We start from the raw sequence: 24,632 nt of genomic DNA, 5'->3' as shown, positions 1-24,632 counted from the left end.
ATCCAGTTCTCTACTGAGCCTTTTCTTTCTGGGTTCTGACAAAGGGAAGGACAGAGGTAGGAAGTGGACAGATGCCCATGTCTGTCTTGTTCTTTAAATATTTTACCAACTGCGATGAGCTGATGGCTTTATATTGGGCAGGTGAGTCTGATTTATGTGCTTGCTGCCTTCAGAGGCCTTAGGGAGAATGAGGTATAGTGGGCAACAAGGCTTGGAATCCAAATGTGCTCCTTTGTGCCCCTCCTTCGCTGCCTCTGGCCAATGCAATTTGCTGGATTCTGTGAAGCGCAGCCTTGGAATGAGTTCTAGGATGAAGAAATGGAAAATCAGATTGAATTGATTTTTGTTGAGTGATAAAAAAGGATGCTCTGCCAATGGTAAAAAAGGAGAGAGTGTCAGGTGAGGAAGTGGCTGAGTTGAAAGATGAAGAATTAGGGGCTACAGACAGAATTCCAGCATCTCAGAACAGCACTAATGGGAGATCATACATTCTTTTGGTTCTCAATCTAGGTAACAGGGCCATGTAATAGAATGGACTTCCCCATTTTCATCACCTTCCACACTTTTCTAGCCAAACGAAAATAAATCTTTCCTGAAAATTAATGGCCGTTTCCCTCTTTGATGTGAGAAAAGAGAACCCCAGATGTGGTACTAAACTCTAGAGGGAAAAAGCAGTGGAGGTTTCCATAGTGCCTTAGTTGAGATGGCCTTACATGGTGGGGCTGGTTAGATGACTTTGGTCTATCTCACTTCAGAAAGATGGTTCCCTAGGAGTTGATTCTCAGTCTCATTTTCTCAAGGCAGAGAAAGATTTAAAGGTAGAGCCCAGGTTGATGGCTTTCTGAATTTGCTTTGTCTGAATATTGAGAAGGCTTTGACAACCTGAAGAAGGATTTCTGGCTGTTTTTTTTCCCCCTTTCTTTCTAGGTGGGAGGAGTTTTCCAGCCCTCTAGTTATTGTTTCTAAAGAGGCGAGAAAGGAGGAATTCCCTAAAATGGAAAATGAAGCCTCCCTTCTCTCTCATGGATGAGGGTAAAAGGTTATTTAGTCTGGAAACAGGGAGGTAGACATGGCTGTCTCAGGTCTGGGCAATGAATGGAAATGGAGACAGATAGGATTTCTATACATCTGAATCTTTCTGTATGTATCTTGGTTCCAATACACAACACATCCTACTTTCCCCTTTAAATGTCTAATCTAGGAATACAGGCTCTTAAGGTGCTTTTGTCTCTGGACACAAAACCTCCACTAGTCCAATTGCTCAGGGTAGTTTCTTGTTGAAAAGAACATCCAGGAATCCCATTTCTCATACTAGGGCTTTGTTGAGGGTCAACTAAGAAAGAATCTGGGGTATGGGTTAGGGAAGTCTCCAACAGTGGGATTTTACTTCTGGCTAGAAGGAAAATTTTCTCACTTAAGAGACTCATAAAGAAAGAGGCTGAGAGATGCAGTCTGAAAGTGAGGGGCTGGTCATGTTGATTTCAATATTTCCAGCTGAGTAAGAACAATTTGACCTGGCTGTCCACCTTTATCTAAGACCAAAGGGCATTGGGGACTGTGGGGAAAGATACTAGAACTAGATGTAGAAGGAATTTCCAGGATCTGTTTTGAATCAAGAAAAACCCTGATTGGTTTTCTGCCTTTGCTCATCCATCCATCCATCATCCAATATTCATCCATCCATCCATCCATTCAAGAACAGTCTGGGTGTCTTGCTTAGGGTGTCTTGCTCAGGGCAGGTAGAATGCTAGGTGTTGGGCTGGTACTGCTGGATGAAGTGAGTATGCTCCCTGCCCTCGTGGAGAGTTGGGAAGTCACACCTTTTTCATCTTGATACACTTATACAAGAGGTAAAATTCTGCCACTCTGTTTCTGCCCAAGTCTTTTGGGGGTCATGCACAAATGAGAACACAGATGTGAATTCTGTCTCCCAGGGCATACAAGCATCACTCTCATCTCTGCCCTAGTTTCTTTCAGAATTTTACATTTTACAGATAGAAATTCTTTCTCTGTGTGGGACAGGGTAGGCATAATCTTTTTTTTTTTTTTTTTGTCTTTCCCCTGCTTCATTCTCAGGACCCTAGAGGTTCAAGGTCATAATAGCTGAGCCTAGAACAAGGATATGTTTGAAGTGATTTTTTTTTTGCTTCTCTTTGTTTCATCTGAGTCTCATGTGGAACCTTGAAAAACAGAGGCTCTCAAGAAATACTATTATAAGGGAATGAAGAAAGAAATGAATTAGTTATGTGTGTGTGAAGTCATGGAATCTAGTTCTGTCTTTGACTCTGTGGTGTGTGTTTACTTCTACACAGGAGGGAGGGAGGGATGAGCAGTAAATGGAGGTAGAAGAAAGGGATATGGTATGGTTGCTGTTTTTTCAAGGGTGGGATCTCTGATCAGAGCCAGGAACTGAATGAGTTACAGAGATATAAAGGCTGTGTTTCATGTGAACAAGAGACTGAGATTGTGAGTGTGAGACATGTATACCTATAAGTCTGGGTAGAGGGTGACGCATGCTGGAAGCACAGCTCCATGAAGATCTCTCTCTCTCTCTCTCTCTCTCTCTCTCTCTCTCTCTCTCTCTCTCTCTCTCATGGTTAGGAATGGCATGTTTGACAGTTAACATTCTGGGAAGGTATGCTCTTACCTGAATACCTCATGTGGTTGTCGGCATAGATGAGATGATGTATAAGTGTATGTGAATGAACATGTTGGTAATGGGATATGACGTATACATGATCTTTTGTATGTATTTGGGACACATTAAAATATTTTGGCAATCCCGAGGGAGATCCAGAGGACAGCTGGAGGAAGCTGAGGAATCCAGATTCTCATTGATTGATTCTGCCATTGGTTCTCATGTTGTATACGCCCCATCCAGTAATCTTATGTGGCTTTTACTGGTATTGTAAATCTTGCTGTCATTCACTCATGCAAATGGCTGTAGAGCTGCTGTAAAAACTGCATGATGAACGGTGGCTCCTTCCACCTCTGGAAAAAAGGAGCACTAGGCTTCTTAGACATCACTGGGAGGTTTTTGTTTTTGTTTTTGTGTCTTCCCTGAATAATCTCTCCCTCCCTCATTTCTAGTGTCACCAGGGAATCTCTCCTCCTTGGTTTTTATACCCCCTTTCTCACCAGACTTTTCCCGTCTCTACTTCACAGCACTGTGTGAATGAGGACTGAGTGACATCTGGGGTGTAGAGGGAGGGGTAATTCTGCAGTAAGATGGGGAGAGGCCCAGAGATAGACTAACTCAAATTCAGATAAAAGGAAGGGCTTCCCACATGTCTGGTCAGAACAGGTATGTAGAGGTTGGTGATAGCTGAAGAGCAGAGAGAATATCAGGCTCAAATTCCCACTCTGACTATCCTGTGCCATGTGATCATGAACTCTCAATCTCTGTTTTTTTGATATTATCTACATGGAAGTGATTTTAAATGATAAAGTCTGGAGACTTTTCAGCACGGGGGAGCTCGCTTTGTGAGGAAATGAATGGGGAACTAATGAGTGGATGGAAGAAAAAAATGAAGATTCAGGAGTCAGGAACATGAATTATCAAGTTAACTGGGGCATAATTTGGTCGTCTTGCTGATGAGTGATTACATGGGAGGGGTGAGGACATGCGTCTGAGCTCAGTGAATGAGAGGCTAATGAGTCTGAAAGAAGGATACACTATGAAGGCTGTGAGTTCCTGTGAAAGAAGAACAGGAGTCTTTGTTTCCTAGTCCTAATGGCTGAAATGGACAAAGATGGAACAATTGTAGTTCTGAGCAAAGGTCTGTATGGGAAGCAGCAACTCCTCTCCCTCTTATATTCATCCTAAATAGTTGGCTTGGAGTAATATCATCAGGTTGATCATATATATCCCTCAGCTACCTGGGCATGTGGAGAATGGGGGTGGGGTGTCTCACTCCTGGGTCAGCTCTTCTTTCTTCATTCTCAGCTATGCCCCAGGGAATTTCTCTTCCCTAGTTTTTATAGTCTCCCTCTTACACCCCATGTCTTCTATCTCTAATTTTGCATTTCATCTACTTTTTATCTTAGAAGAACTCTATAAGTCCTTTAGAAACCCAATACTATTGTACTTGCCCAAGAGCTCCAGGAAGCAGGCTGGGGGCAAGGTGGTTCTACATGAGGCTGCACTTGTCATTTTTGCTCAGAAGAGGTTGGGTTTGCAATAGGCCTGGAAGGCAGGTGAATTCAGTTAAAGCCTGGACCTCTTTAGACCTTTCTCCTTTCATTCCCTCTCAGACTAGAATGGAGAAAAAGAAAACCTTGAAACCAGGTGTGGTAGTGCATACCCATAATCTAAGCACTTGGGAGAATTTAAGGCCAACTTGGGCTACATGAGACTCTGTCTCTAAAATCAAAAGACTAGTCAGCCAACCAGCCAGCCAGCCAGCCAGTACCAAACCCTGACAAGAGGTTTTTTGCCCATCTTTGAGTCAGCAAAGGAATGCTCAAGGAAGTCTCCAAGGTCTCTGTCCTCTCCCTACTTTGTCTTTGACTCTTTCCATACAATCTTCCCCATTTGCCCCTTTGCCCTCATTTTTTCTTGGGTTTCTCTTCTTTACTACACTAATTTTTCCTCCTTTTCTGTATCCCATTTGCTTTCTTTGTCCCTTTTGTCTTTACTTACCCTCTCATGCTTTCAGCCTCCTACTCATCCTCATTCCTGGCTGGGAGCCAGAGAAACTCTGGGGAGGCTTCTATCATCTAGGTGTTGCTGTGGTGACAGTGGGGTAAGTTGGCTGCATGGTACCCTTTGGAGCCTTCTTCAGAATCCAGCTTCAACTCCTGCTTTCTGCAGGGCCTCTCTTTTGCCTGATCAGCAACCTCATCCTTTCAGCTCCTCCAGGGAAGTCAAGTAATTGCCTTTAAATCTCAAGGGGCTGTTTTTCTCAGGTATGGAAGTTGAGTAGCTATTTTCCAACTCTCTTCAAGACAGCTTCAGACAAAGAGGCAATAAAATGAGAGCAGCAGGTGGGGTGGAGGTGAGACACTGGGAAGGCTGGAAGTCATTAGATATAATGATTGTCTCCTAAGGAGAGAAGACAGGTGGTCCAAGAGAGTTGGGAGAGAGTTCTGGGAGGAGCTGAGATGGGATGGATAGTGGTTGAAGGTCCTGTATTGCTTCAGCATGTGGGACCTTAGCAATCCCAAGAGGGGCCACTGATGAAGTTTTTCAGAGAGGAAGGCCAAGATGTATCTAGAGATGCCTGTGCATAGGGATAGGAGAAGAGTCAGGAGTGTTTAGGTTGCTTTTGGCTAAGCTGGGTTCTCAGGTCACTGCAATGAGAAGTCAGATTTGTAAATAATTACAATGGCTGCAGTGGGCCATGGGGCTGCCAGCTGGTATTGGCACTGTTTAGTCTGGGATATGAGTGGGGCTTCTGGGTCAGGTACCTAGGGAACCTTTTACAGATAGAATGTAGGGCCTATGATGTTTCCCCTTTCCTTCTACATTCTCAGCTTCTCACTTCCTTCTTTATCAGTTGTCTAACATCTGCCCTGGCATCTTCTTCCTAGTTCTGTCCTCTATGTTCACCTTGTTTGGAAACTCCCTTCAGCCTGGGCCGAGTGAGCACACTTGGCAAGTTTCAGAGCTTGGAGCATCTGCACCAAGCTGGAGCTTTAGGAATTCCAACCTGGAAGATGTGTAACATCTCCTCTGCTTGTCTTTGAAATGTCAACTAAGCTGGCTGTTGTTTTGATTGCTGCAGAATGTATTGAGGGTAGATATGTAGGAGACCTTTTGGGAAATTCACAGAGGTTAGAACAAAGGAAGCTGCTGTCTTCCTTTAAGACCTGGCAAATGCTGAATTGAGGGAAGCAATAAGTTAGTCAGAAAGGAATAACTCTAGAATCTGGGAATCAAGGCCAAGATACCCTGCTTCCCTATTGCTGCAATGCCAGACCCTGAATTCAAGAGCTACATGGGCTACAAAGGAAGCAACTGATGCCTAGAGCTAGTTGATAGGATGGGGAAAATACTGGAACCAATTTGTAGTCCTGCTGAGCCAGCCTTCCGATGCTCCACACCCCTGCACTCATTCTTGCCAAACTTCCAGCTCTTACCCATCTTGGATTGCTTTAAGCATCTGGTCAGTCCTCTAGAAGCAGAACATCTGCTGGAGACATCTACTGGGATATGTCTAGAGGACTAGTGGGGTGGTTTGTGAGGGCAGTCAGTAAGCAGAATTCTACAGTGCAGGGAGAAGGGTCAATGAATGGGTGAGCTGGAGAAGCATTCTTTCAGATGACATTTGGGCACCTCCTCTCTCATCTTTCTTCACCTTGTGTTATTGCTAACCTTTCCCAGTTACTCCCGTTGTCAAGGGTTGGAGTCTGAGGGAGGGGTGGTATATTTACATGTATATCCAGCCAAGCACTGGTACACCTAGGTTCATATTAGTCTGATCTAAGGCTGGAACTGCTTAAGTTGTTTCTTTCCACAGCACAGTCTGTGCTGTGCTGTGCTGTCACTAGGAACAACTGTTAGAAATGGCTTTCAGTTAGGAGATTGGGGAGTTGTGTTCACACACCAGCAAGGCAGAAGCAGACCTCATCACGCTGTGCCTCAGTGTTTTTTCCTACCCATTTCTGTAGCACCGCCCAAATGTCTTTCCTTTCCCTGTTTGCCTTCCAGGACTTTCTACACTTTTATCTCATCTCCTTTTGCTCTTTTAGGCTTCTGTCTACCTCACCAACAGCACCATCTACCAGGATGGGAAAGTACTGACAGTATATCTTCTCCACTTCCTTCTCTGTCCAGTGCCTAGAGATCTCCCATGGCTGCCATGACTACTATATCAACCTGAGATCTGCCATCTTCTAGAACGGCATCTGAATTCTGCCACTAGGGGGGCTATTTTTATCTCTGGAGACACCCCCGCCACTCTGCCCAGCCAGCTGCCAGAAGTAGGGCTGCTCAGACAACAACGGGAACCAGGGAGTGGGATTGTGTGGCAAAGTTCTGGTTGCTCTTGGATTCTGCAGCCCCATGCTCTGCATGGTCCCTGCTCCTGCTTCTGCTGTCCTGTGGACTACAGAGGAGAGAAAAAAAATCGCTAGACATTTGGAGAAGACTGGAGATTTTCCATGCATAGCTCAGGTTCCATTTGAGGTCTGCATGAGAAAATTGGGTCCTGGGCACTAGTGGGCATCTGGGATTTTGTTTATGGAAGCCTTTCAATGAATATTTGAAAACTAACTAAAGGATTGGACTAAAGCAATAATCTTCTGCATGGATGTACCACTGTATAGTTTCCAAAGTGCTCTCATAACTTTCTCATCAGGCCCTCGTTAGACGTCTGGGAAATGTGTGCTATTTACCAGTTTTAAACATGGAAACTAAAACTCAGCTTTTCCCATGGTCCTACACAGTCAGCAGAATCAAAGCAAATTCTCCTGAGTTTTACTCAAGTCATTTTAAAATGAGACTTCGCTGATATTCTTGTTTGTTTCCAGTTTCTGAGATTTTTGAATCCTTGAAATTAGCTAAATAATCTCATTCCCAACACTCCCTTTTCCCCTCTTGTCTCCTTTTATCTGACCAGAACCAACTTTTTTCCTCTATTTTATTTTGCCAACAATTAGGCCTTGATACATGGGGGAGAAAGCTGGGTGTGGGCAGGAAAAAGAGGCCCTGTGCTTGGGTTTTTCCTACCTCTGAATTCAGGGGGTAATGGAAATACAAATGGGAATTGTAAGAGGGGAGGAAGAGACCTTAAAGGAGGAGAGCAGAAGAGATCGATGGACTGCAGGGGAGAGGATTTGGAGGAGAGGGCATAGCAAGAAGGGTTAGGGAGGACGGGAGAGAGCAGTGGAGGAGAGGTGAATATGAACAACGCATAAGGCCAGGTGTGGAAGCACATATGTTTAATCCCAGAACATGGAAGGCAAAGGAGTATTTGAGTTTGAGGCCAGCCATCATGAGTTCCAGGGCTATAGAAAGAGACCCTGTCATGAACAAACAACAACAACAAAAGAAAACCTAATAAAACCTCAACAGCATTGAACAACAACAACAAATCCAAACCAAACAAACCAAACAAAAACAAAGAAGAATGACACGTGTTTGGAAGTGTCATAATGAAACCTGTAACTTTTTGTATTAACATAAACATAGCTAAAGGGAAATTGACACTGGGCTTCTTGAGGGGTCTTCATATCTTGGTCCTTCCTCGTAGCTAGATGACTTAGCTCAGTTAGAGGTGTGTGGATTCAGGATTCAGTTCAGGGTGTGGATGAATGTATGAATTCTCCCACCATGGGAAAGGGATGATGATTGCCCCTAAATCTCTCCTTACTAGGAACTGTCTATAATCATAGGCTGGAATAGGTGACACTGCATTTAGTATGGGACGAGCAGTCATTTGTCCAGACATTTTTGCTGCTGTTGAGCAAGAGAGCAGAAGGATGTGGAGATAGCCTCTTCAAGGATTTCCAGTTTAAATTAATGTCTACCTCTCAGTGGGAAAGTTGAGATTAGCAGAGCAGGGCTGCAGGCAGGAGAGCTAGCACAGCTTGGAGGATGCTGCTGTTTGGGGCTGAGTGCATCTGGCTGTCACCTGCTCCTCTCTCACCCATCCTTCGCAGTCAGCACAGGAAAACAAGCCAAATGGCTTGGCCCGAGACTCTGATGCTGGGTCTAATCCTTTTTTTCTGAGGGCACTAAGCAGCTGGTGACCATGGAAGGGAGGGTGAAGGCAGTGGGACACAGAGAGTGGTTGGAACCCTTTCCTCCTCCTCCTTGGTCACCAGTCCTCTAGAGAGCAACCGTGGGTCTTTGAAGTCCACTTCCACTTGTCTCACCGCTCAGAGCCGCTGAGAAACCGCAGGTCCCTAAACTTCGTCTGTTTATACTTCTTTAAGGCCTTGGCACAGTGACAGTCTTTTTTATTCCTCTGCTTCTGAGCGGTAGGGAAGGAGGGAAAAGACCCCGTCATAAAACCCAAGCTCTGTGTCTGTCCACCCCCCCCCACCCCCCCGCATCCCTTCCCCTAGCCCACACTAGTTCCTGTAAGCCTTTTCTCTCATTCCTTGCCCATTGAACGACCCTAGATTTGAGGATACTTTTTGCTTCAACCCTCCTACCTCCTCCTTAGCTCCGCCCCAGCCCCAGGGGACCAATCATAGCCCCAGTGAGCTTGTATTGGTGATGTCATCTTGCAGCCAATCGGGAAGCTGTTAGGGCTGTGTGCGTAGTCCACTTGGCGTTGAAAAGGCAAGGCTCTTTCCTGCCTGGTAAAGAGGAAAGAGGGGTCTTGGTCCTCAAGGACTCTTGGGAGCCTTATTTTGCCCCTCCCGGGATCAGTCATCTCTCTTCCACATCTGAGCAGTATTAACCTCACTCTGGTTAAACCACGGTGTCCCCCAATCTCCGTATGTAAGATGAGAAAATCAGGGCTTGGAGTAATTTGGCCAGCCTCATGGGTTTTTTTTTTTTTTTTTTGGTTGTTGTTTTCTGTCAGTCCCCGCCCACCCCTCCATTCCCTTTGTTTGAACAAGTTCCCCAGACGTTTCATTCACCATGGAGTGGGGTGCACTTCTCTCCGCCTGTGAGCTTTCTCTGGCCTCTAACTTCTGCAAGCCCCTTCCCAAATGAAAGTAATTCTATGGGGTCCTCTTGCCTTGAGCATTCGCTCAGGTGCACTAAGGATCCTGGAAGAATAGCTCTAGAAGAAGCCCGAATTTGCAGGAGCTGGATCTGCTTAGACTCTCTGGTCTCTGCCTGGGTCCCTTCCACTCTTACTATAAGACTTTGTGACAAATTCAGGATGGTTCGCTGTCCCTGCCTCCGGACATTGCTTGCTAATCCCTTTTTCCCAAAGAGGAGCCCCACCTCCTTAGAGCAAGGGGCAGGCCTGTGCTATTTCTGGCCTTTCTGGGACTCTTCTGACAGCAGATTCTTGTTTTCAGTCTGATTCAGATGTGAAACTTTTCCTGCGGCCTCTCACCCAGTTCCTGTGGGCTAGGTCTCTGCTTCATCACCCCTCTAGCCAGGCCCTTTCTGTTCCTTGTTCACAAAGTGCTCTCTGGTCAGTTTCTCAGTTCTGCTGGGACCTGGAAGAGGAAGTTGGGGGTTCAAGAGAGAGTTGTTCCCCAATAGGGGCCCTTGTGCCCTGGGGTCAGCCTTTCTATACTTCAAAGCAGGGAACTTTGATTTCAATGGCAAATCCTGTTCCTGTCCAGAGGAGTCACCTCCAGGGCCCCATCCTCAGGTAGGTGCCAGGGAGAGGGGAGGAGAAAGGAGGCAGGAGGAGAGGGGAGTAGAAGACAGGCAAGGGGGAAAGAAGAGGGGCCAGGAGGAGAGGGGAGGCCAGGAAGGGGGCTAGGAGGAGGGGCACAGGAGTGAGGACAGGCTGCTTGTGAACGCTAACATTTCCATTTCTCATGTATCATATGTCATATTTCCATATCTGGTTGCTATTTCTATTTGACTATGACAGGTATTTTCACAGGATTCTTCTCTGTTCTTCCTGATCCCTGGCATCCTTAAGATCTTATATGCCTGTACCTCCAGGCCCCAACCCTCATGTCTCTTCTCTCTCCTCTCACTTTGTAGGCCAGATTGGCCTTAAATTCATGGAATTCTTCCTCCTCCTGCTTCCCAAGTGCTGAGATTACAGGTATGAACTGCCATGACAGAACTTTTTTTTTTTTGTTTTTTTTTTTTAACCCCCAGTACTGGAGAGGAGCACAGGGGCTGTACACTATTGAGCTACTATGCCCCAAGCCTTTGTTTATCTTTTTTCCTTCCTCTGAGTTGAGGCAGTCTCTTTCTAAGCCCCTGTCTACAGAGATATTTGCAGCAATCTTGGTACTGGAAGTAGTGACAGACAGTTTTGGAAATCCCCAGATGGCTAGTCACATTGTGATCTGTAGAAATGGGCTGGTGGGGACTGCGGTCTTCTCTATGTTAGGGTTATTATTTCTGGAGTCTTTCTTCCAACTAGGTTAGGGAAGACTGGGTCCTGCCGGGGTCAAGACTGGATGGAACTAAAAGTAAAGGAGAAAGAAAGTGATGGTGAAATGGATATGGCGGGGAGTGGAAGGAATTTTGGAAAACTTCAGTTTTCCAGGAAGTTTGATAAGGGCTGGACAGTGTTGAACCTCTTGTTCTCAAGGGAAGGGGCTTTTCATGGGTCAGGGTCTCTGAGGCCTGAAACCGAGGGTTGGACTAGAAGTGTTTGTTGTAGGTGAAGAAAAGGCTTTTTGTAGCTAGTGAAGCATAGGGGGTCTTCTCTCTGAAGGACTTTGAGATAATAGCAGTCTTGTGGCCCACATATGGTGTATGTGTTGTGTGTGTGTGTGTGTGTGTGTTTATTTGACTTTAGGAGAGTGCAGTTCAGCACCTGGATCCTTTCAGCTGCCTGAGTCCGCTCCTTGAATTTCTTGTTTATCAAATTTACTCTTTAATCTTTCCTCTCTTCATCCCTGACTTTCTGGTGTCTGGATCATGTTTTGTTCAGACTTCTACAGGAGCTCCTGGGTGAGATCTAGCAGCCAAAGAAAGTGGAACTTGAAAGGGCTGTTTAAAGCCATCCTACAGCTTTGCTCCTGTCCCAAGGTTCAATGTTAGTCTTTCAGAAGGCTGGCTGGGTAGTGTCATTCTGTAAGTTCTGGCAGGTGGCCTTTCACCTAATTAGTCATCCTAAATCTTCTCTAGTTGATTAATTTGCTCTGAGTATGGAGACCAAGGTAAACCAGGCACTGTTTGTACCACATTGATAATTGCCATGCCCTATAGTTCACTGACAGGTCCAGAGAATGGAACATTTAAGGTGGTACTGGCTGAGGTTGTGGTGCAACATCCCCTGTCTCTCAATGTGCTAATTATACTGTCAGACTTGAGCTGTCCTAATACCACCAATGTGTGTAGGGTCATTGGTAGGTCCTCTTAATGTCAGTGTGAGTTGTGGGCCTTGCCAACCTGAGACTGACAAGTACTGTGATCTTGGGCTAAAGGTACTTCCTTATTTCTTAAGATGCATATGAGATTCAGATAAGGTTTAAACTTGTGTAGTCACTAGTCACTAGCATTTTCTGTCATCTCCATATAAACTGGATTCCCCCCCCCCACCGCATCCCACTCCTCATGGGCTAGGATTGAACAGGCAAGTGCTTGCTGGATTTAAAGGACTGTCGAGAGTGGGAGCCAGTGACAAGGAAATGGTAAATGGCTCAGGGAGTAAAGAGCTTCTGGAGCAAACCTGATGACCTGAGTTCATTCCCCATAACTCACGTGATGGTCAAAGGCAAGAATGGAGTACACAAATTATCCACTACCTTACACACACACATACACAAACAATAAATTTTAAAAATACATGCCTTCTTTTGGTCTAGCAAATGTGTAGTGAGATTTAGAATCTACTAATTTAGATTCTGCCATCTCCAAACCACTTTTATTTACCCACCCACCTATCTATCTATCTATCTATCTATCTATCTATCTATCTATCTATCTATCTATCTAGGAGTGGGTGTTGAGACAGAGCTTCTCTGTGTAGCCCTGGCTGTTTTGGAACTCACTCTGTAGACCAGGCTGACCTTGAACTCAGAGATCTACCTGACTGCCTCCTGAGTGCTGGGAGTTCAAGAATACACTACCACTGCCTGGTTTAGACCACTTTTTAAACAGTATTTTACTTTAGTGTGTATGTGTGTATGGTTTTGTGCATGGCATATGTATATCAAATGTGTGTGGGTGCCTGGGGAGGCCAGCAGACGGTGTTAAATCCTCTGGAGCTGGAGGAATAAGAGTGCTTGGTACTAAACTCAGTCCTCTGGAAGAGTAGCCAAGCATTCATTAATATATACTGATTAAGAATTATTGACCTGTCCAAGGATGTATCTCAGGAAGTGAGCTTTAAACCTCTGATTTCAGTGTTGTAAACCATGTCAAGGAGTTGGGTTTGTGCATTGAAAATGTGGTTTGCAATCTTTTCCCCACCTCATTGGCCCATTGTGAGGATAAAATGAGATAAAATAGGAGAAAACGTTTTCAAAATGTAGAGCTGGCTGCATTGTTAGCAGTTATGCAAATGAATGCAAATGAGAAGGTGTGGGTGTGGCTGTTCACTTGGGAGCCAGCCCTTTCTTGTATTTCCCTCTCTTAGCTGGAAGACAGGGGTGGCACTGGATGCTGTGGACAGAGTTTTTGGTTGAAAGGGTGTTGAGTGAAGTAGCAGATGTGGGTAAGGGTTGGAATATGAGGAGAATTGAATCACAGGCAGTAGAAGAGGACTTTCTGTTTTGTGTGTGTCTATTCCAAAGTCCCCCAGTTACCAGGACTAAGTAGAGCAGGAGGCCCTGTCTGGGCCCAAAGAGTGCACCTTTTTGTTCTGTGATTTTCTGGCAATTCCTGGCTGGTGGCCCTTCCTCATTTATTTCTCTTCCAAGATGTCTAGTTCCTTTTCTGTTTCTCTTCCCTTGTGTAGCAGGAGTGGACTGAGCTTTCCTAAACCTACTCTCCTTGTCAGATAACTGACTGTTTCTATATGGAACCAGTGAGGCATGGGTAATGAGGTGGGCAAGAGTCGACTCAGGAGGCATAGGGCTCCTCCTTCCAGCTCCCCACCCCTAGACTGGCCCCTTTTCCTTCTGCCCTATTTAACTCTTAGACATGTAGGCCAGGACCACTGGGCTCTGAGGTGAGACTTGGCCCTTGTTATTCCCTGGGGCTAGCTGTTTTGAGCCCCTATTCCAAAGCTGATGAGACCCCAGGTTTCTATAACCCATTCTGTTCAGGAATGCCATTGTTCTCCCTCCCCACTTCCCCGGAGCATCCCTGGGAATTGATGCTAATTTCAGCCTCTGGTCCCTGACTCATTCTCCTCCCTGACTCACAGGGTGACCTTGGATTGCTAAAACCCCTTTCAGTGGGAAATTGTCCTAGCTTCTGCCTTACCCAACCTGGATGGGAGAACCTGTGTATAGAGGGGTGGATGTTGGGAGGGTGGTGAGTTGCTTTCTTCAAAATCACCATCGAGAACCAAAGTGTCATTTGCAACTCTAAGCTGCTTTTGCTAGACTTCCAAGAAATCTCTCAGTTAATTAGTGACCCCCAGAATTCAAAGCTGCAGAGCATGACAGGACAGTCCCCTCAGGAAGGCATCAGATGAGTGAGAACCTGGCTTTACCCCACCATTCTGCATGGGCTAAAACTTTGGCTGGGCCAGAGACAGGCTATCTGTGGCACGAGCCTGGACAGCCAGGGGTTAACTTGCTTTGTCCTGGTTGATGGACTCTGGAATCATAATCCATTAGCTCTGCCTGCGTGGAGTGAGGCCAGGCAAAAACATTCAGATTGGTCTTTGTTCTGTGCCTTTTCCACCCTTGCGAGGATTGAGGGGCTGTGGATGTGTTCCCCCTCCCTGTCTTGACCAAGATAATGAAAAAATCCTGGGGACTGTTTTGATTGGTGTTGATCCCAAAGCCATCTCTCCTAGGGAAGTATTGAGACTGTGAAACAAATCATCTTCAGAAACATCCCTCCTGGGGTTGCTACCTGCCTAGGCTAAAATTGTGGGGGTATATCAACTTATAGGTAGAAGCCATAGCCTGGTGTGAAAAATACTGACTGCGGTTGTCATTAATATTAGAACTATTAGCATCTCAGAAGGATGAAGGTGTTTCTGCAAAGTGCCCCCTAATGGGGGAACACCCTGAATGGGCTGAAGTGTCTAAGCAGGACATCTGCACTCATACCCTGCAGGCTGCGCTACATGGTGAAGCAGTTGGAGAATGGGGAGGTTAACATCGAGGAGCTGAAGAAAAACCTGGAATACACAGCTTCCTTGCTGGAAGCTGTCTACATCGATGAGACAAGGTGAGAGAGGCATGCAGATGGAGAAGGAAGATGTTAGATAGGCAGAACTCCAGAGAGGGAGAAGGGCAGAGCTGGAATGAGGTCTGCCTGACAGGGACAGACAAAGAGGATGGGGCAGAGATTAAGAGGCGGAGGGATGCAGAGATGCAGAGATAGACACTGCCTGGAAAGGGCTGGGGTGGAGCTCAGGGGTGGAGTGCTTGCTTCACAGTCCTGACAGCCTGGCCTGATCCCCAGTACTGGGAAAGACAAAGGTAAAAATAGTGATGGGCTTCAGGAATGCAAGGGATCCTAGAGACTATCTAGTTCTAACCTCTCCCACATGGAATACCTCTGTAGACCTGTGTTGGCCAGGAGGAGCAACTCTAGTTCTATTTGGCTACTGAGTACTTTTAGTATACAAGGATGAATTAAAATGTGTCTGTAAATTATATGCTGGCTCTTAAAGATAGCCATCTCTTAAGCCCCTTACTAGTTTCTTCTTACCAGTTTAATGTAGCTATTAGAATAATTTAAATTTCTTTGTTGTTGTTTTTGTTTGCAATGTGGCTTCTCATCTCCCAGGTTGACCTTGCCTTGAACTCCTGGTTCTCCTGTCACCACCACACCTAGAAAAAAATTTAAATTTCATATGTGAACCTTGAAGTTTATTTCTGATAGACTGCCCAGAGCTTCCCTGGAAGGTGGTGTTTCATCCTTTGCTAAGTCATGTCCATAGTGGTCTCACTAAGCTACACAGTGAATTGTTTCACTGTTAGAGATGTTCCATCGGAAGTTAGGCATGAAGAAGTTGTAGTAAAAGAAAGGAGAAGTGAGGATGGAGGGGGAGAGTCACTAAGGGCACTCTGGGTCACAGCTGGGTACAGGGTCTCAAGCTGTGACTTTCCTCCTGGTCCTCAGACAAATCCTGGACACTGAAGATGAACTTCGGGAACTTCGCTCAGATGCTGTGCCTTCAGAGGTGCGGGACTGGCTGGCCTCCACCTTCACCCAGCAGACCCGAGCCAAAGGTCGCAGGGCAGAAGAGAAACCCAAGTTCCGAAGCATTGTACATGCTGTGCAGGCTGGGATCTTTGTGGAGCGGTGAGGTTTGCCCACTCTTTACCTCCCCGGCCTCTATTGTGCCCTCTGTCCCAGCCAGCCTGATCTTTCATGATCCTACCTACCCTGAGACTTAGTCCCACAGCCCCATTGGCCAAATTTCTCCTCCTTAGGCTGTCCCTGATTTTTTTGTTCTTTCTCAGGATGTTCCGGAGAACGTATACTTCTGTGGGCCCCACTTACTCTACTGCAGTCCACAACTGTCTCAAGGTGACCCCTGGGTTTTTGGGAAGGGGAGAAGGTTGGGGGTTGAAATAACCCATGGGACTACCAGATATTCTGTTTGTGGTGTGATTTTTTTTTTAACTTCTCCTTTAACTACTATTTCTATGATCTTCTGGACAACTTTTGATTACCCAAGAGGCAAACCCTTGTCTTCTTGTCTCTCTGGTACTGGTAGACACCTGGGTTGAAAGAGATCCACGTAACCACCTTTGCTTTCTTGCTTCTTTGGGAAGCACACCTAGAAGTTCAACTGATCTTGCCATCGCAAGGGAGATTTGGAGAGGAGCTTTCCTGCCTAGTCCATTGCTTTTCCACAGAACCTGGACCTCTGGTGCTTTGATGTCTTTTCCTTGAACCGGGCAGCAGATGATCACGCTCTGAGGACCATTGTTTTCGAGTTGCTGACTCGGCATAGTCTCATCAGCCGTTTCAAGGTTTGGCAGCGTCCTATCTCTATCTCCAGTCCCACTCCTCTCTGTCCTGTCCTAAAAGATTCCTGATGATTAGACTCTATAGCTTCCTCATCCTGTCCCAGTATTGGGGATGACACCTGGCCCATCTCATTTCCCTGAAACTGCTATAATCTGACTTCTCCCTTCACTCACTGCTTCCTGAGGTACAGGCCTGCAAATAGTTAGCTTGGGATACTGTTCCTTTTCCTTTCTGGCCTGTCCACTTAGAGCTGGCTGCCATCTGTCTCCCCTTCTGCTCCTGTCTGTAGACTTTGGAGATCTAGAGCCTATGTTGTTATCCTTTGGGATTAGAGTCTCTCCATTTGTTCTCTGGGGGGAAGGGGGCCAGAATGCAAATGTGACTACTCCAGCTCTGGTCAGTGTTGGGGATTGTCTGGAGAGGACTAGTTCTGGGAAGAATTGGGAAGGGCTGTGTGTGTGCTTGGCAGAGAGGAAGACAATCTGGACAGAAGTCTGCTCCAGGTCTTTCATCTGGTGGGAACAGTACTGGGAGGGAATTGGGCTAGGAACAGATACTTTGAAAATCACCTCTAGAAGAGAAGTGTAAAAGGTTGATAAGTAGTTCTGTGGTATGAGGTGGCACCTAGGGTGGCCATAGGACAGTGAAGAAGCAGATTTTGGAGGGTAGTGGTCCTCTCTTACTTCACTGGAACATTGCCTGTGCAGGCTTTCCCTGACCTTTGACTCTTTCTCTTCTGACCGAGCTGCTTAGCTGGGTTCTCCTCTGGGGTTTCATGAGGCCTGGCCCCCTGAGCTTTCCTTGTCCACTCTAGCTCTGTCTCCTCAGACCAAGAATTGCAGGCTCCCATTTCTAGCTCTAGTTTCGATATGTAGTTCTTTCAGACACCAGCTTCTTCCAAATGTCCTCCCTATGTGGAAGGGGTAGGTTTAGGGGGCCTTAGGAGTGGCTGCAGTGGGTTCGCTTTAGTTAGCCTGCCTGACTGCCTCACAACTGTTAGATAGGGATGTCTTCTGCATCTTGGTCAGGTTTCCTTCCCAAGCTCTATGGTCTCTTCCCTTCCAGTTCCCTCCTATTCTTCCCTTCCCTCTAGGGACACCATGGCAACACAAAAGCAAGGGCAGTTGTCATGGAAACAGTCCTTTAAAATTCCCCGAATTTGGGGCACAGCCCTCCAGGGGTAGGGGTGGGGGATGCTCCGGTCTGACTAGTGGCATGTCTTCTTTGTCCATTTTCACTCTGAAGCTCATCTGCAGAAACCTTCCTAAGTCCTGGCCCTGGATCCCTTCCTGGTTTCAGGTGAAGATTAGCCTTGCCCGTTAGGAACCTTGAGCCTCTTGAAGGAGGCAGAGATATCCCAAGGGCATATATAGGGACAGAATTGAGAGTGGATGGCTAGAGCCCTGGCTCTTGGGGAATGTGCACAAGTGTGTAAATGCTGTGAGCCTGCTGGGCAGCTCATTGGTGTATGTGAGGTGGAGGTGATCAGGGAGGAATTCTCAGAGAAACAGGTGCTCCCTATCTGCTACAAGAGTGCGCTGTAGCTCATTTTATCCTTCCTTTGTTTCTGAGCTCTTCTCCATGGTATTAGATTTGGAGGTGGTGCAGGTGGTTGGGTGGTAGGAGGGAGGCTTTTTTTCCTTTCCTTAGAAATCTCCATGGAAATAATAATTATAGATACTCTTCATAGAGCACTTACTAAATGCCTTGTACCTTTTCTCATTAAATCCCAGGTTGTTAGTAGTATCTTTATTTTGCAATTAGGAAAGCACAGGAAATCTTGTGGATTATCTAAGGTCACACAGGCTGCAGGTGGTAGAGCTGGAGTCTGAACTAACAGTTGAACTATCAGAGCTAGTGCTAGTCCTTTGGACCATACCCAGTTCTTCTTGGGGTGGATGCAGTGAGGAGGAGGTCTTCCTGTATAGCCTACTCTGGCCTGGAAATTGTAAACCTTTTGCCTCAGTCAAGTACGGGATTACAGGTGAGAATCATCACACCTGACTACCTTGTAAAGAATGCTGGGATTGTTTGAGTCATCACTCTTGTGGATCTTTGATGTCACCATTCTTCTTACAGATTCCCACAGTGTTTCTGATGAGTTTTCTGGAGGCCTTGGAGACAGGCTATGGGAAATATAAGAATCCTTACCACAACCAGATCCATGCAGCCGATGTGACCCAGACTGTCCATTGCTTCCTGCTCCGGACAGGCATGGTGGTAGGTACCTGGTCATGTTCCTGTTGTCCAGGGCCTGTGGATCCAGAACTAGGAAGCCTTGGCAACTCTTCCAGTGCACTTGTCCTCATCCTGCTTTTCTGGAATCCCAACACCTTCAGAGTTGAATTTCGTTCACTTCCTCCAGAGGAATTCCAGGTGTACTACACTTCCTGGGCAATGCTGGGGACACACAATGGGGTGTAGTTGGCTTCTGACTGGTGGGGACAGAGGAAGGTCCCTGGCCATTCTGAGAGTTGAAACACATGTCTAGCTTTGGTGATGGGTGGAGTGAGGAAGATGTCTGGAAGTGATTGACAGAGTACTGGCCCTACTTCATTCTCTTTCTCTTCCCCTAGCACTGCCTGTCAGAGATTGAGGTCTTGGCCATCATCTTCGCTGCAGCCATCCATGACTATGAGCACACAGGCACAACAAACAGCTTCCACATCCAGACCAAGTGAGCAGTGGGGCATGGCAGGAGCAGGAGGGGCCAAAGCTGCCAGAGGAGCCCTTTATAGGGGGCTGAGAATGACATATAGCTTCACAGGTCAGAATGTGCCATCCTGTACAATGACCGATCGGTGCTGGAGAACCACCACATCAGCTCTGTTTTTCGAATGATGCAGGATGATGAGATGAACATTTTTATCAACCTCACCAAGGATGAATTTGTGTGAGCACAGGCCAGCATGTGGCACCCCTGAAACCCTTACCCCAGCCTTCCCCTCCCCCCTTATCTTTGAGTTCTACCCCTTGCTGAAAGGACTGGTCTCTTCTCTGTCCATTTAGAGAGCTGAGGGCCCTGGTAATTGAGATGGTGTTGGCCACAGACATGTCCTGCCATTTCCAGCAAGTGAAGACTATGAAGACAGCTCTGCAACAGCTGGAAAGGTAGCATATTCAGGGGTATGAGGCAGGGCTAGGCCAGAGAGAAGGCCTTGTGAATCAGGGTACAATGGACAGTGGTGTGCCTGGGTTCTTACTTGAGTTCAGAGACTTTCCTGGTTTCAGGCACTCACTGAGTGTACATGGGTGTGTGTTGTTTGTGAATGTGGCCTTGGATTTGTGTCTAACAGGTCTGATGAGTATTGGCCAGGAGCCTATGTGGGGCTTTTATTATAATAACAAGATTAATCTGGAATGATGGTAAATACAATCAATCTTTTTGGACATGTCCTTGTCTGAAATGGTGACAGTGAAGTGTCTCTCTCTGCACTAGCTCCTACTCTAAAAGGGCAGTGGGAGAGTTGTGTAAGATTAAAAAAGAACAAAAAAAAAAAAAAAAAAACAAAGACAGAATAAATGTTATAATTCTATCTAATGCTGTCTAGAAGTGGCTGTGAATGGAAAAGTGTGTGTAAGCAAGAATAGACTAGGTGCCCTGGAGATGTGTGATAACCTGTATGTATGGTGTCTGAATAGAGACTATGGGGTCACCATGGGACATTGTGATGGAATGGTTAACATCAAGAGCCATGATTATCCTTGTAAATAACATTACTGGGTACACATTATATGTCAGACACTTTGAAATACTTGTTATAAGTCATTTAATTCTCAGAACAACTCACTATGTGGTTTTTCACTTTTGGCTTGAAGAAAATGAATTATGGCATTCTTTAGTAACTTGCTCAGTGTATCACAGCTAGTGAGTAAGAGGGAGTCAAATTCATGTTCACTGATTCTAAGAGCTTGGGTTCAGAGGTACTTATCTGTGTTTCTATATCTGTACATATAGATGAGTGTACATGTGTATAGACTACTTAGAGCTATGTGGAAAGGTGTGTGTGTGTATGTGTGTATATGTATCTCTCTCTGTGTGTATGTGTGTGTGTATGTGTGTATGTGTGTGTGTGTGTGTGTGTGTGTGTCTGTATCTGTGACTGGAAGTTGGGGAATGGCCAAGGTTTCCTTTTCCTAGAAGATCAGTTCAGTTTCTTTCTCTTTAACACTTCCTCTAACCAGGATTGACAAGTCCAAGGCCCTTTCTCTTCTGCTTCATGCTGCTGACATCAGCCACCCAACTAAGCAGTGGTCAGTCCACAGCCGCTGGACCAAGGCCCTAATGGAAGAGTTCTTCCGCCAGGTAACCTTGTCAGTGGAACCTTCCTACCTCCTGCTCTGCAAGCTTCCCACCTGGCTACCTTTCACTCTTGAATGAATCCCAAGCCTGTGGGGTCAAGTCTCTATCAGTCCAGCAGGATCATGGGTTTTGCTATGCAACCTCATTTTCAGGTCACAGGAGCATTGCAGCCACTAATCTCCCCAGCCCTCTCAACCCTGAGGCATCCATCCTCTTTTCCTAGGGTGACAAGGAGGCAGAGCTGGGCCTGCCCTTCTCTCCACTCTGTGATCGCACTTCCACATTGGTGGCCCAGTCCCAGATAGGTGAGTCTGAGGGTAAGAAGAAGGGAGATTTCTGGGCCTGGCTTGTTCTGAGCCTCCAGTTTCCCAAACTGCTCTTCTTGCTGAGGCAAGGATGAAGGGCTGGATGGAGCACTCAGACAAAGAAGAAGGATCTCTCTGGGATCTCCTCTCCAAGTTGTCCCCAATGTAAAGGCTCTTCTTTCAAGTCATTTCTCTAGGTTTTGTTATTTGCAACTGAGGCTCATGGGTGCTCCCCGACCTCTGCCTAGCTCTCCAAGTTAGACATCTTTGCTGATTGAGTGCTTCCTGCAGGTTTCATTGACTTCATTGTGGAGCCCACTTTCTCTGTGCTGACTGATGTGGCAGAAAAGAGTGTCCAACCCTTGGCAGATGATGATTCCAAGTCTAAAAGTCAGCCCAGGTGACTGTGGCTGGGGTAACCATGTATCCTGGCTCACTAAATGCAGAGAAGATCACTTTATGAGAAGAGACGCAGGCTAGAAGGAGGTGGGAGGGAGGTGGGCTGCTTTAGTTTTGAGAGCCCCTCTGCTTGTCACAAAAAAGATGGGACTAGAAGGATGTGACTTGCACCTAGGCCTCCAAAATTAGTTTTCCTTTTAAGGGTCTGCTTTGTCTCTCAGATAATATTGTTTTTGTTTTTCTTCTACCAGGAGAAAATGTGTGGAGAGGGAGGAGTTCAATTGTGGGACGAGAGACAAGAATTTGGGGGAATCTAGAAGAGGGAAAAGAGAAGGACTCTGATCCCTCAGCCTCTTACTGATCTTTTATCTCTATGCTGAGGGCTAATAAGTAGATTCTGAAGAGGGCTGGGTCTTATATCTGGAATTGGGTGTGTGTATGGGGTCTTGTTCCTAGCTTCCAGTGGCGCCAGCCTTCTTTAGATGTGGACGTAGGAGACCCCAACCCTGATGTGGTCAGTTTCCGCTCCACCTGGACCAAGTACATTCAAGAGAACAAACAGAAGTGGAAGGAACGGGCAGCGAGTGGTGGGTGCTGCTATGTATGCATGTATGTGAACATTCTAGGACTGGCTGGCAGAGTAGCAACAGTTCCCTCTTTGTCAAGTCCCAGGAAACTCCTTGGCTCCTGGAGTTGGGAGTGGAACCAGTCAGGCTAAAATAGGAAGTCACAGGAAAGGCTTGAATCGTTTGAATGATCTGGGCTGTTCTAGAATGAGAGCTGAAGAGATGATGGGGCAACCATAGTATTCTAAGCCCTGGGACTTTGTGCACACCATGGTAGGACCCCATGTATTCTGGGGTCCAAATGGTGTCTCCAAATGGTGTCCCTAGAGATCTGGGAAACTTGGTGATGCTGGCCACAATGTGAGTAGGGTCTGTGAGTGTTTCATGTGGGAAGGGTACAGGTTGATCAGTTTTGAGGCTGGTGGTAGATGAGGGTCAGTCCTTTTATTTTCTTCACATACACTAGAGAAATTACTTCTTGGCCTAATATCAGATTTCTTGGAACCCTTTCTATAGGTATCACCAACCAGATGTCCATTGATGAGCTGTCCCCCTGTGAGGAAGAAGCCCCATCCTCCCCTGCAGAAGATGAGCACAACCAGAATGGGAATCTGGATTAGGGAACTGGGGGCTGGCCAGGTGAGATGGGAGGCAGGAGGTTCTCCTCTTTCCAGGCAGTAAAGCTGAGAATTGGAAGCATAAGATGAAGGCAGGGTGTGGGTGAGAAGCAAGGGGCTTCTGCCACCTTCCCTGATCCCACAGTCCTTTCTTGAAGGAAGGACAGGACAGTGCAGGAAGTGCAACACATGTACCAGCCTTTGTGAGATTAGGAAACAAGTCCCAGTCTAGGCACATGGCCCCATGTGGGCAGGTGAATGAATGTGATTTCTGTTTCAGCTCAGCTCATATCATTGGCTGCCATTCGTTTGAAGGGCATTAGCACCCAACTAGAGATCAAGGGAGGACTGGGTGGAATTTGTAGAAGGAAGGTCAGGTTAGAGATGAAATACTAGAACAGAACTCTGAAGCATCTCCTTCTTTCTCTAGGTCCTCACCAAGTCCAAAGTCTCCGATGTCATTAACACTATTCATCAGGACTGGTTCCCCATCTGCTCCAAGGGAGTGTGCTGGTTGTGGTAGAGACAGCCCACCTGAGAGCCAAATGTTGGAGCGGGTGGGGTGTGGGAAGGGCCCCTCCCCACCCACAGGCCCCCAGTGGTCACTGTGCCCATCCCTTGCCTCTGGACTCCCTCCTTGGCCAGGTGGCCACTTAGGAGGAGTAAGCTCCCTGCAGGCTTCTTACAGTTTGGAGGGGAGGGTCAGAGATGCCAGCCCCCTGGGCCCTCCCCATCCTTCTTGCCTCCAAGTTTCTAAGCAATACATTTTGGGGGTTCCCTCAGTCCCCCACCCCAGATCTTAGCTGGCAGGTCTGGGTTTTCCTTCTCTCTCCCGAGAAAGAGCCAGAATGGGACAGGAAGCTGGCAGTTTTCGAAACCCTGCATGGGAAGGGCAGGTGTCCCTTCAGGTTCCTTCCTTGGATGATGTGGAGGATATCCTCTTGACCCTATAATTGCACTTCTTCAGCCCATTCCCTTGCAAATTCTCTCTCTCCTGTGCCCAGACAGTGACTGGGAGAGGAGAGGAGCCATTGAGATTCTGTCTGAGGGAAGTCCTTCCTGGAGTTCTCAAGAACTTGGGGATGATCTGGGCTTGGGGGGGGGTTGTAACAAAAAGTTGGGTTTTTGGCCCTTTGCCTTCTTCCTGTCCCTGGGAACTAGGAAGCCCTCATCCGACCAATGTCTGTAAATGCTCAGAGGTCTTCCTCCAGGATGTATTTTATGAGAAAAGGAAGGGGAGAGCATCTAGCCCCAGTGCAAGCAGGGTGAAGTATTATTCAGTAATCCATGTTGTCAAAGAGCGGGTCCCCTTCCTGCCTCCCTTCTCCCGGAACTGGCCCACTAAGAGATTACCCTCCCCTGGGTCCCTGGTGAGTGGAAGGCAGATGGGGAGGGGCTCAGGGCTGTTGCAACTTGGAGTACCCAGAGCGAGTGCAGCCAGGTAAAGCCTCTTCCTGTCCTCAGGCTTCTTGTCCCCCCTCACCCCAGATAAGGCTGAGTCCAGGTGACTGCCTCCTTCTCTCTTGTAAATACATGCATTTGTACAGTGGGCCCTGTTCTTGTGAAGTCCATCTCCATGGTCATAAGACCTGCCACTCTGAACCGCATGTGACTCCCCCATGCTCTTGGTCTCCCAGGCCCCTGCTATAGCCAGAGATCAATAAAGAAGGGAGACTGGCTGGATGTGTGTGGTGTTCATTAGGCAGAAGTTCTTGTACGTGTCTTTTATAGTTATCTTCTAAGCTAGACAGAACTCTGCCATGGTATTCTCTCTCAAGTGAAGCCTATCTGGGGGTGGGTGTGGGTTAGGGCATACAGCCCTTCACTGCCCAGGCTATCTTT

The 24,632-nt window shown here is 46.8% G+C and overlaps 1 protein-coding gene across 2 annotated transcripts; it reads left to right on the top strand.

Annotated features, from left to right (window-relative positions):
* Positions 1-9,947: 9,947 nt before the first annotated feature.
* Positions 9,948-24,439, top strand: PDE1B (phosphodiesterase 1B). Of its 2 annotated transcripts, none has more exons than XM_080939672.1 (15): positions 9,948-10,229; positions 14,729-14,842; positions 15,743-15,925; positions 16,087-16,153; positions 16,486-16,602; positions 18,680-18,820; positions 19,177-19,277; positions 19,368-19,493; positions 19,610-19,711; positions 20,786-20,906; positions 21,127-21,208; positions 21,500-21,608; positions 22,064-22,194; positions 22,690-22,812; positions 23,221-24,439. In XM_080939672.1, exons 1-14 carry the CDS (start codon positions 10,177-10,179, stop codon positions 22,791-22,793), a joined length of 1,551 nt encoding a protein of 516 aa, XP_080795798.1. In that variant the 5' UTR covers positions 9,948-10,176; the 3' UTR covers positions 22,794-22,812; positions 23,221-24,439. The 2 variants fall into 2 exon arrangements, with proteins under 2 accessions (XP_080795798.1, XP_080795799.1); XM_080939673.1 differs by lacking the exon at positions 9,948-10,229 and adding an exon at positions 10,585-10,637.
* The last annotated feature ends 193 nt before the right edge of the window (positions 24,440-24,632 follow it).

This window comes from Micromys minutus (genome assembly GCF_963924665.1).
Source record: "Micromys minutus genome assembly, chromosome: 27".
Classification (NCBI taxonomy): Eukaryota; Metazoa; Chordata; class Mammalia; order Rodentia; family Muridae; genus Micromys; species Micromys minutus.
The sequence above is the reverse complement of the archived record's forward strand: the minus strand, read 5'-3'. Positions and strand labels throughout refer to the sequence as shown.

Bases quoted from the DNA above. Each gene is read 5' to 3' on its own strand.
- PDE1B (XM_080939672.1), top strand. From the start codon at position 10,177: ATGGCAAATCCTGTTCCTGTCCAGAGGAGTCACCTCCAGGGCCCCATC. The intron at 18,821-19,176 runs GTAGGTACCTGG...CTCTTCCCCTAG, and splicing joins TGCTCCGGACAGGCATGGTG to CACTGCCTGTCAGAGATTGA. The intron at 19,712-20,785 runs GTAGCATATTCA...TCCTCTAACCAG, and splicing joins GCTCTGCAACAGCTGGAAAG to GATTGACAAGTCCAAGGCCC.